Source organism: Macrobrachium rosenbergii, chromosome 8, assembly GCF_040412425.1.
Source record: "Macrobrachium rosenbergii isolate ZJJX-2024 chromosome 8, ASM4041242v1, whole genome shotgun sequence".
NCBI classification, from domain to species: domain Eukaryota; kingdom Metazoa; phylum Arthropoda; class Malacostraca; order Decapoda; family Palaemonidae; genus Macrobrachium; species Macrobrachium rosenbergii.
This window is the reverse complement of record NC_089748.1, coordinates 76,404,602-76,417,008: the sequence shown is the minus strand read 5'-3', so window position 1 is coordinate 76,417,008 and position 12,407 is coordinate 76,404,602. Positions and strand designations below refer to the sequence as shown.

Sequence of the window (12,407 nt, the reverse complement as noted above, 5' to 3'; positions counted from 1 at the left end):
TAACTTTGCTAAATCTATTAACATTACTCGTGACAGATATCTCAGATTCAAGACAGCTTTCGTCTCTACACAAATAACTAAAGAACTGCTTTAACATTTCTCTGCTTGTTTCTCAAGAACATTTATGGCAAGGATATATAATGAACTCAAAGATATTATATAGTATAATATATCCTTGGAATCATTATATATTTGCTAAAAGACAAACAGATATATATATCTATATATGTATATGTTTATTCCATGTCGCCGGAGGAGGAGGAGGAAGGAGGAGGGGAGAGAGGAAGAAGGAGGATTTAGGAGGAAGGGGGGGGAGGAGGGGGCCTGTAATTGTCAGTGTGTCTTATTAGGTTTTTGAAAAATATATACATAAAATAGAAAAATATATAGAGTCGGCGTATATATATATAAACATTATATAGTTATTTTGCAAATACGTTTTTGTAAATTTTATTGCGAAAGGTGTTAGATCCCTTTTCAGCGATTCAGTTAAAGAGGATTTGGGTGGTTTTAACGTTCCGGCAAAAGGTATTGGATGGTTTTAATACCCATGTATATCCAATTTTAATACACCAGGGAGGTCTTTCAATGACTAACGTTATGTTTCAGCATTCTGTAAGAGTCTTGATTTAAAAATGTTGGTCTGAATTACGAGTTATTTCACTTGTGAGGAAGGTTCCCTTGTATACATTATCTCTTTTTTTATTTCTCTTTAATCTCTTGTTCGTTTTCATATATCGATCCCGCGCGCGCATTTTGAAACTATGATTTATCGAAGGATTTCTTTTAACTGCTAAAATGAATTTACACTGACAAAAAGTGAATTTTATTAAGTTGTTGGTTAAGTTTTCAGCCGTCTAAAGAAAAATGCTTTGTTTTTCGTAAATAGATTTTATAAAAAATTGGTATGCCCGCGATAATCAGAGAAAAAAGGTTATCATGAAAATGCATCCTGTAATCCAATTTGTTCTCTATCACTCCTAATATAATGCAAGAATTTTGCTACTATATACAGTCCTGTATAAGAACTCCGTAAATAGATAATGATTATGACTACTAAATAATACAAACCTACGAAAACAGCCGGAAATCTATAAAATTCCATTACCGAGCAACGTGACCAGAAGCTTCATCTAATCTTGACCGTGGCTGCCTCACTGGTCTTTCCCCGTCCTATAAAAAAAGGTTAATGCGTATGTGAGCTGCATTACTAATTCCGATCAAGTTTACACCATTGTCAGGATAAGTTATAAGGATAATGATTATTATTAATCTTAGTCTCGGCTTGACTCGGGGCACGAAGATGTTTGAGAAGTTCGCGTCATGCCAGGGCTGCCGTTTCCTTGCCCCTGAGGTAGTGGAGGAAGGTCAAATCAAGAGAGTCACACGCATTGACAATGATAGACAGTTATGCAATAATGACGAACAGGCAAGCCGCCCGCAGAGCAGCGCCCAAGGACATAGGAAAGGTTAGCGATCTTGGCACGTTTTTTTTATGTTATTATTTTTCAAGTTCCACGCGAATAACGTAGTAGTTCTGCCGTTATTTATCGACTGTCCTATACCCGAAGCCTTTATCGTTGCGCAGAATTCTTACTAGGCAGCTAGTTCCTCGTTGGGGGGGTGGGTTCCGTTCTCAGCCAGCACTCTGCTAGCCGCGAGTTCGAATCTCCCACCGGCCAATGAAGAATAAGAGGAATTTATTTCTGGTGATAGAAATTCATTTCTCGCTATAATGTGGTTCGGATTCACAATAGCTGTAGGTCCGTTGCTAGGTAACCAATTGGTTCTTAGCACGTAAATGAATCTAATCCTTCGGGCCAGCCCTAGGAGAGTTGTTAATCAGCTCAGTGGTCTGGTTAAACTAAGGTATACTTAACTTTTAACTAGGCAGCTAGCTGAATTATTCCTTTAAGAATTGGCTAAGATAATAAATAGCTCCTAAAACCGTGTACTACTTCAGTATGCCGCATAAAATTCGTAATAATCTCTCGCTTTGCAAGTACAGCGACAGTACTTGCAAAGAATGAGAATCATCTAAAATATGTCCGGGTGAAACTTTACATAATTAAAAAATTAAAAAGACTTTTTTCCAAGAATCAGTAAACAGGAAAAAATTATATAAAAAGTGAATAATTGTTCAGCAACCAGAACGATCGTTACACTTCCGTCACAGTGCATTATACTGTTAGTAGGATGTCCTCTCTCACCATCGTTTTCCATTTGTTTGTTACAGTTTGTTTGCCTTTGGTCTTTTGTACGTCACTAAACTTAATTAACAGTGAGCATGCATTCTTGTAAAACAAGCCAAAAGAAATATGAACTTGCATATAAATACAGTACCCACACATACAAAGAAAAAAAAAAAATTAAGCACCCTTTGGTCTGGTCAAAATTTGAATGAGTAACCCACCTAGGAAAGTCAAACTTATCGGAACATAGTTTCATGAATATTCTATAGGTTGGGTGGAGGGTTATTAACTCACCCGAGAGTATTGTTGAAACCAGGTTTATTAACTTCTAGAGCCACCCTCTTTAATGTATGTATGAATTTATATATATATATATATATATATATATATATTTATATATATATATATATATATATATATGCATACATTATATATATATATATATATATATTTATTACATTATATATATATATATATATATATATATATATTTATTTATTTATTATTTATTTATTTATTTATATTATATATATTATATATAATATATATATATATATATATATATATATATATATATACATATATAATGTACAATGCAATGACAAAAATCAATTAGTAAATAAATAAACAGATAAACAAATAGGCAAAAGAAAATGTGCTAATAGTAATTTCAAGCAAGGCTATAAGTTGCAAGACTGGAAAACCTTGGTAGTCTACACAGCTAGGGTTTGGTCACCATTCTCCCATCAGGAATCATTGTTTTTGTTATTTCTTTTCGGTTATAATCTATCTTTTTGTTATTAATCATAATTTACCTGTCTGATATTACTATTAGTACTCTACATCCATTGTTTTTTTTTTTTGCTGGTTAGCGCTCCCCTCATTGTTATCGGTTACCTGATTATTATTATTACTCTCCTTTCAGTATAATTTTTTTGCTTCTAATTACCATCATTTTATTATTTCAGGGATCGTTTTACTGCTTTCAGTTATCATTTTCCTTGTGTCATTACTCCCCGTCGTCTATCGTTTTCCTGTTGGCAGTTACTCTCCTGTTATAATTTTACTGGTCCCAATTAGTTATAATTTTCAAGTTTATTGTTACTGTTTTTAGTCATTATGTTCCTGATTGTTACTAATCGCCTTTCAGTTGTTATGCTGTTTGTTACTGTTCTTTTAGTCAACAATTGTATTATTACTCTCCTTTTAATCAACCATTTTATTATTGCTCTCCTTTCAGTCAACCATTTTATTATTGCTCTCCTTTCAGTCAACCATTTTATTATTGCTCTCCTTTCAGTCAACCATTTTATTATTGCTCTCCTTTCAGTCAACCATTTTATTATTGCTCTCCTTTCCAGTCAACCATTTTATTATTACTCTTTCAATCAACCATTTATTATTGCTCTCCTTTCCAGTCAACAATTTTATTATTACTCTCCTTTCAATCAACCATTTTATTATTACTCTCCTTTCAGTCAACCATTTTATTGCTCTCCTTTCAGTCCCAGCCATTTTATTATTATTGCTCCTTTCAGTCAACAATTTTATTATTACTCCTCCTTTCAGTCAACCATTTTATTATTACTCTCCTTTCAGTCAACTTCCATTTATTATTACTCTCCTTTCAGTCAACCATTTTATTATTGCTCTCCTTTCAGTCCAACAATTTTATTATTACTCTCCTTTCAGTCAACAATTTTTATTATTACTCTCCTTTCAGTCAACCATTTTATTATTACTCTCCCTTTCAGTCAACAATTTTATTATTACTCTCCTTTCAGTCAACCATTTTATAAATACTCTCCTTTCAGTCATACCATTTTATTATTACTCTCCTTTCAGTCAACAATTTTATTATTACTCTCCTTTCATCAACCATTTTTTAATACTATTGCTCTCCCTTTCATCAGCCATTTTTATTATTACTCTCCTTCAGTCAACCATTTTATTATTACTCTCCTTTCAGTCAACCATTTTATTGTACTCTCCTTTCAGTCAACCATTTTATTATTACTCTCCTTTCAGTCAACCATTTTATTATTACTCTCCTTTCAGTCAACCATTTTATTATTGCTCTCCTTTCAGTCAACCATTTTATTATTGCTCTCCTTTCAGTCAACCATTGTATTATTGCTCTCCTTTCAGTCAACCATTTTATTATTGCTCTCCTTTCAGTCAACCATTTTATTATTGCTCTCCCTTCAGTCAACAATTTTATTATTACTCTCCTTTCAATCAACCATTTCATTATTACTCTCCTTTCAGTCAACCATTTTATTATTACTCTCCTTTCAGTCAACAATTGTATTATTGGTCTCCTTTCAATCAACCATTTTATTATTACTCTCCTTTCAGTCAACCATTTTATTATTGCTCTCCTTTCAGTCAACCATTTTATTATTGCTCTCCTTTCAGTCAACAATTTTATTATTACTCTCCTTTCAGTCAACCATTTTATTATTACTCTCCTTTCAGTCAACCATTTTATTATTACTCTCCTTTCAGTCAACCATTTTATTATTGCTCTCCTTTCAGTCAACAATTTTATTATTACTCTCCTTTCAGTCAACAATTTTATTATTACTCTCCTTTCAGTTAACCATTTTATTATTACTCTCCTTTCAGTCAACAATTTTATTATTACTCTCCTTTCAGTCAACAATTTTATTATTACTCTCCTTTCAGTCAACCATTTTATTAATACTCTCCTTTCAGTCAACCATTTTATTATTACTCTCCTTTCAGTCAACAATTTTATTATTACTCTCCTTTCAGTCAACCATTTTATTAATACTCTCCTTTCAGTCAACCATTTTATTATTACTCTCCTTTCAGTCAACCATTTTATTATTACTCTCCTTTCAGTCAACCATTTTATTAGTACTCTCCTTTCAGTCAACCATTTTATTATTGCTTTCCTTTCAGTTAACAGTTTTATCATTACTCTCCTAGTTATCCTTTTCCTGTTTGTTATTACTGTCGTTTCAGTTACTTTTCTGTTTGTTATCACCTTTCAATTTATTTTTCGGTTTGTTTTCACCCTGTCTCAGTTATTGTTATGATTATTATTACTCAACTTCCCTGTTTGTTATTGCTCCCTTTTCATATTTTCTCTATCAGTTATCATTTTCTTCTTTCTTATTTCTTTCCTTTCATTTAATATTTTCTTGTTTGTTATTAGGCTTACTTTATTTTCAGATGTAATTTTTTTGTTTGTTCTTTCCCTTGAAGTTACCATTTTCCTTTTTTTCTTATTCTCATTCTGTTTCCATTATGTTTATTATTGCTTTCCTTTAAGTCTTCATTTTCCTGTGTGGTATTATCCAATTCTCTCTTTGTTTGTTATTACCTTGCCAGTTATCATATTCATAATTGATGTTGCTGAGTTCTCTACTGAGCTATTAGTGCTCTGTTCGCTCCAAAGTTCCTTTTATTTATTCCAGTACTGTTTATAATTGCTATAATTTCTTTTAGTCTAGTAGTTATTGTCCTGTTTACTGTTATTTTCTGTTTAGTGGTTACTGTCCTATTCGTTACTGTTCAGCCATTTCAGACTCTCTTATATGTTGCTAAAGTAGGTTTCTTTTGTTTCTGCTCAATATGCTTATCAGCTTATTGTATTTTTTCCCAACCATTTGTCACTGGTGATCAGCAAATGTGTTTGCTCCTTTTCACAATTTTCATGTAGACACTTTTGCACTTTTCTAACTGGTTTTTTAGCTGTTGTCAGATATAAAGAAATACGCTGCTTATTGCGTTAACTACTTCGTACTTCTTATGAAATTCTTGTTTATTTTCTTTTCTCTTATTATATATTTATGCATGTATATTATGTTATGAAGCAAAGAACTATTTCTGATTTTCCTATTGATGTCTTTAGGTGGTGAGAATTGCTAATTATGGTTAATGTTACATCTCTTCTCAGATCTCTGGTGAGGTGCCTCAAGATTATGTCCTTTGAGCTTCTAAGTCGCCATTTTTCTTTTTCCTGCTGGTATCTGTATGCTAGATGTCATTGTTGTAATGGTTATCAACTTTCTCGAGCGAGGAAGAGTGGGATTAAGATAGAAAAAAAAAAAAACTCTGGAAGCAGGGTTTCTTAGTTTAAGTAACCCCTCCATTTTTTTAAGGCAAAGATGAGGTGGAAGTGGTGAACGGTCTACAATGATTAAGGGGTCTTCAGTTGCAGGTGGTAGAGTGAAGTATACGAGGAAGGTTATGGCCCTCAACATTACGTAGACAGGTATTTATCCATTTTGGTTGCTGCCTAATAAAGAAGGCCGAGCTGATTTTTTATCAGGGTCATGTCATCCTCCTTTTTCCTCGCAGGAGACTGCCAAATACAAGGCACTTTTGGCGACATTGTATGCAGCAGTCAAGCTGAGAGCTGCAGATGTCCTTTGTATCACACGTTAGATGTAATTGGTTAAGCATGTCCATAGCACATCCAAATGCAACTCTTTCTAAATGAAAGATAAATTTTTCGATGACCACTCCTTGAAGAAAGAAGTGTGTACTCATCTTTGCAGGAAATTTATGGCTCTTCAACTGATCCCTTGGTTAAACAATTGAGGTGGTACTTATATACAAACAACTGATCATGTGGGCGTACACATATAGGAGGCAGAGGTGTCATTCAGTCCCCGTGTGAATGGGGTAACAGTTGAAAGTGGTTTGGACGGCAATAACAGAGGGCCAAGCAGAAACTGGTGGATGCTCATACAAGTTAAACCAATGAATAAGAGAACCAGAGACATAGGAACTGGGAGGGATTTCCAAAACTTTGATTGGATCTGACAGAATTTAATAAACATTGCACTCGAAACTTTTCAGCACGAAACATCACACACAAAGTAGATTGACGATTACACAGGGCACAGTGAGTAGGATTATCACGTGTATTGACTGTGAAGGATTTAAGAAACATTATATAATTCAACTCTGCCTTCATGATTGATTCAGATCAGTTGTTGGCGCAAATGGCTGGTATTACTTATGAATGGTGTAAAAAATGATAAAGTACCATCCAAAACTTTGACTCTCCTCCATGATTGTAGCTGTATTCAGAAATGGTTTTTGTCATGTGGGAATGAAAGAGGGAGACAGATAATGCTAGAAAGGTGTAGTACCCATACAATCCTTCTCCCCTAAACCTCATCCTTTACATTCCTTCAGCCTCTTCCCCAGCCTTTCCATAACTAGTACTTCTTTTTGACCAGACTAAACTTTATCACCAGACTCTACGTTAATTCTAGACCTTCCCAAGTCTTCACATTCCTTCTGCCCCTCTCCAGGGATTACATTCCTTCCGTCTTTCCCTCTCATTTGCGTTAACTCCTTCTGCCTGTGTCTAGGATTTACATTCCTTCTACGACACCCTATTGTTTGCATTTCTTTTGGCCATCGCTAGGAATGGCATTACTTCTGATCCTCCTTAGGGTTTGCATCGTTAAGTGTCTCTCTCTCCAGGATTTATATTCCTTCTGCCTCTCTGTGGTACTTGCAGTCCTTTTGCCCCTCTCGAGGATTTGCATCACTTCTGCCTGCCTTCTAAGCCTGTACACCTCCTCAGCCGTAATACAATTCATGTCCCATCCATGGCGATTAAATTTTTTGCCCTTTCCCAGCTTTTATTCCCTCTGTGGCTTTTGCATTCCTTCTGTTCTCTTAAGACTTTTAAGTCCATCTCCTCCCCTGCCAGCTTTCACATTCCTTTTATCCCCTTTTACATTCCATTTGTCTCTTTCCAGCCCCTTTCACATCTCTTCCTGGACTTCATATCCCTTTTACCTCTCTTCTTGGCCTTCATATCATTTTCACTGCTCTTCCTGGTCTTCATATTTCTTTCACCTCTCTTCCTGGTCTTCATGTCCCTTTCATTTCTCTTCCTGACCTTCATATCCCTTTTACCTCTCCTCCTGGCCTTCATATCCTTTTTACCTCTCTTCCTGGCCTTCATATCCCTTTCACCTCTCTTCCTGGCATTCATATCCCTCACACCTCTCTTCCTGGCCTTCATATCCCTTACACCTTTCTTCCTGGCCTTCATATCCCTTACACCTATCTTCCTGCCCTTCATATCCCTTACACCTCTCTTCCTGGCCTTCATATCCCTTGCACCTCTCTTCCTAGTCTTCATATCACTTTTACCTCTCTACCTGGCATTCAAATCCTTTCTCTCTTCCTGGCCTTCATATTCCTTTCACCTCTCTTCCTGGGCTTCATATCCCTTACCTCTCTTCCTTTTATATCATGACACCTCTTCCTGCATTCCATATCCCTTACACCTCTCTTCCTGGCCTTCATATCCCTTACACCTCTCTTCCTGGCCTTCATATCCCTTTCACCTCTCTTCCTGGCCTTCATATCCCTTTCACCTCTGTATCTAGCCTTCATATCCCTTTCACCTCTCTATCTGGACTTCATATCCCTCACACCTGTCTTCCTGGCCTTCATATCCCTTACACCTATCTTCCTGGCCTTCATATCCCTTTCACCTCTCTTCCTGGCCTTCATATCCCTTACACCTGTCGTCCTGGTCTTCATATCCCTTACACCTCTCTTCCTGGCCTTCATATACCTCACACCTCTCTTCCTGGCCATCATATCCTTTTCACCTCTCTTCCTTGCCATCATAGCCCTTTCACCTCTCTTCCTGGCCTTCATATCCTTTTCACCTCTTCCTGGTCTTCATATCCTTTTCACCTCTCTTCCTGGCTTCATATCCCTTTCACATCTCTGCCTGCCCTTCATATCCCTTTCGCCTCTCTTCCTCTACTTCATATAACTATCATCTCTCTGCCTGGCCTTCATATACCTTTTACCTCTCTTCCTGGATTTCATATCTCTTTCACCTCTTTTCCTGGGTATCATATCCCTTTCACTTCTCTGCCTGTCCTTCACATCCCATTCATCTCTCAACCTGGCCTTCATATTCCTTTCATATCTCTTCCTGAAATTCGTATCCCTTTCATCTCTCTTCCTGGCTTTTGTATCCTTTGTATCTCTTTCACCTCTTTTCCTAGCCTTCATATCCCTTTCACCTCCCTTCCTGGCCTTCATATCCCTTTCACTTCTCTGCCTGGCATTTATATCCATTCATCTCTCAACCTGGCCCTCATATTCCTTTCATATCTCTTCCTGGCCTTCGTATCTCTTTCATCTCTCTTTCTGGCCTTCGTATCCCTTTCACATCTCTTTCTGGCCTTCATATCCCTTTCACCTCTCTTCCTGGCCTTCATGTCCCCTTCGCCTCTCTTCCTGGCATTCATATCCCTTTCACCTCTTTTTCTGGCCTTCATATCCCTTTCATCACTCTTCATGGCCTTCATTTCCCTTACACATTTCTTCCTAGCCTTCATACCCCTTTCATCTCAATGCCTGGCCTTCATATCCCTTTCATTTCTCTTCCTGGTCTTCATATCCTTTTCACCTCTCTTCCTGGCCTTCATATCCCTTTCACCTCTTTTCCTGGACTTTATATCCCTATCATCTCTTTTCCTGGCCTTCATATCTCTTGCACCTCTCTTCCTGGTCTTCATATCCCTTTCCCCTCTCTTCCTGGCCTTCATATCAATTTCATCTCTCTTCCTGGACTTCATAAACCCTTCAACTCTCTGCCTGGCCTTCATATCCCTTTCACCTCTCTTCCTGGACTTTATAAACCTTTCAACTCTCTTCCTGACCTGCATATTCCTTTCACCTATCTTCCTGGACTTCATATCTCTATCATCTCTGTGCCTGGCCTTCATATCCCATTTACCTCTCTTCCTGGCCTTCATACCTTTTCACCTCCCTTCCTAGCCTTGACATCCCTTTCACCTCTCTTCCTGGCCTTCATATATTTTTCATCTCTTTTCCTGGGTATCATATCCCTTTCACCTCTCTGCCTGTCCTTCATATCCCATTCATCTCTCAACCTGGCGTTCATATTCCTTTCATATCTCTTCCTGGACTTCGTATCTCTTTCATCTCTCTTTCTGGCCTTCGTATCCCTTTCACATCTCTTTCTGGCCTTCATATCTCTTTCACATCTCTTCCTGGCCTTCATACCCTTTCACCTCTCCTACTGGCATTCATATCCTTTTCACCTGTCTCCCTGACCTTCATATTCCTTTCACCTCTCTTCCTGTCCTTTATAACCCTTTCACCTCACTTCCTGGCCTTTATATCCCTTTAACCTCACTTCCTGGCCTTCACATCCTTTTGACCTCACTTCCTTTCCTTCATATCCTTTTCACCTTTCTTCCTGGCCTTCATATCCCTTTATATTCTTTGCGGGGCCCCACATATCCTTTTCATCTTTCTGCTTGACCTTCATATCTCTTTCATTTCTATGTCTGGTCTTCATATAAAGTTCACCTCTATTCCTGGACTTGATATCCTTTTCACCTCTCTTCCTAGCCTTCATATCCCTTTCACCTCTCTTACTGGCCTTCATATCCCTTTCACCTCTTTTCCTGGACTTCATATCCCTTTCACCTCCCTTCCTGGCCTTCGTATCCCTTTCGCCTCTTTTCCTGGCCTTCATATCCCTTTCATCTCTCTTCCTAACCTTCACATCCCTTTCACCTCTCTTCCTGGTCTTCATATCCCTTTCACTTCTATTCCTGGCCTTCATATCCCTTTCACCTCTCTTGCTGGCCTTCATATCTCTTTCACCTCTCTTCCTGCCCTTCATATCCCTTTCACCTCTCTTCCTGGACTTGTTATCCCTTTCACCTCTCTTCCTGGTCTTCATATCCCTTTTAACTCTCTTCCTGGTCTTCATGTCCCTTTCTCCTTTCTTCCTGGCTTTCACATCCCTTCCACCTCTCTTTCTGTCCTCCATATCCCTTTCACCTCATTTCATGGTCTTCATATCCCTATTATCTCTCTTCCTGGCCTTCATATCCCTTTCACCTTTCTTCCTGGTCTCCATATCCCTTTTACCTCTCTTCCTGGACTTTTTATCCCTTTCACCTCTCTTCCTGGCCTTCATATCCCCATCATCTCTCTGCCTGGCCTTCCTATCCTTTTCACCTGGCTTCCTTGTCCTCATACACCTTTCATCTCTTTTCCTGGCCTTCATATCCCTTTCACCGCTCTTCCTGTCCTTCATATCCCTTTCACCTCTCTTCCTGTCCTTCATATCCCTTTCACCTCTCTTCCTGGACTTTGTATCCTCTTCACCTCTCTTCTTGGCATTCATATCCCTATTATCTGTCTTTCTGGACTTTATATCCTCTTCACCTCTCTTCTTGGCTCTCATATCCCTATTATCTGTTTTCCTGGTCTTCATACCCTTTTTACCTCTCTTCTTGGCATTCATATCCCTATTATCTCTCTTCCTGGCCTTCATATCCCTTTCACCTTTCTTCTTGGCATTCATATCCCTATTATCTCTCTTCCTGGCATTCACATCCCTTTCACCTCTCTTCCTGATCTTCACATCCCTTTCACCTATTTTCCTGGCCTTCATATCCCTTTCACCTCTCTCCCTGGCCTTCATATCCTTTTCACCTCTCTTCCTGGACTTCATAAACCTTCCAATTCTCTTCCAGGCCTTCATATCCCTTTCAACTCTCTTCCTGGACTTCATATCCCTATTATTTCTCTGCCTGGCCTTCATGCCCCTTTTACCTCTCTTCCTGGCCTTCATATCCTTTTCCCCCTCTCTTCCTGGCCTTCATATCCCTTTCACTTCTCTTTCTGGCCTTCATATCTCTTTCATCTCTCTTCTTGCTTAATATATCCCTTTCACTTCTCTGCCTGGCCGTCATATCCCATTCATCTCTCAACCTGGTCTTCATATTCCTTTTATCGCTCTTCCTGGCCTTCGTATCCCTTTCACATCTCTTCCTGGCCTTCGTATCCCTTTCACCTCTCTTCCTGGCATTCATATCCCTTTCACCACTCATCCTGGCCTTTATATCCCTTTCATCTCTCTTCCTGGCCTTTGTATCCCTTTCACCTCTCTGCCTGGGCCTTCATATATCATTCATCTCTCAACCTGGCCTTCATATTACTTTTACCTCTCTTCCTGGCCTTCATATCCCTTTCAACCCCCCTCCTGGCCTTCATATCCTTTTCACCTCTCTTCCTGGCCTCCATATCCTTTTCACCTCTCTTCCTGGCCTTTATATCCCTTTCATATCTCTTCATGGTTTTCATATCCATTTCATCTCTCAGCCTGGCCTTCATATATCTTCCACCTCTCTTCCTGGACTTCAT

The 12,407-nt window shown here is 38.3% G+C and overlaps 3 protein-coding genes across 3 annotated transcripts; all 3 read right to left on the bottom strand.

The window, feature by feature from the left end:
- Positions 1-7,920: 7,920 nt before the first annotated feature.
- Positions 7,921-8,304, bottom strand: LOC136841190 (myomodulin neuropeptides 1-like). The gene has a single exon (XM_067108228.1). The coding sequence runs from the start codon at positions 8,302-8,304 to the stop codon at positions 7,921-7,923; it is 384 nt and encodes a 127-aa protein (XP_066964329.1).
- A 1,264-nt stretch (positions 8,305-9,568) lies between these two features.
- On the bottom strand, positions 9,569-9,946 carry LOC136841189 (nuclear speckle splicing regulatory protein 1-like). Its single transcript, XM_067108227.1, has one exon. It carries the CDS (start codon positions 9,944-9,946, stop codon positions 9,569-9,571), a length of 378 nt encoding a protein of 125 aa, XP_066964328.1.
- Positions 9,947-10,431: 485 nt separating this feature from the next.
- LOC136841188 (nuclear speckle splicing regulatory protein 1-like) lies at positions 10,432-11,025 on the bottom strand. Its single transcript, XM_067108226.1, has one exon. It carries the CDS (start codon positions 11,023-11,025, stop codon positions 10,432-10,434), a length of 594 nt encoding a protein of 197 aa, XP_066964327.1.
- Positions 11,026-12,407: the final 1,382 nt, after the last annotated feature.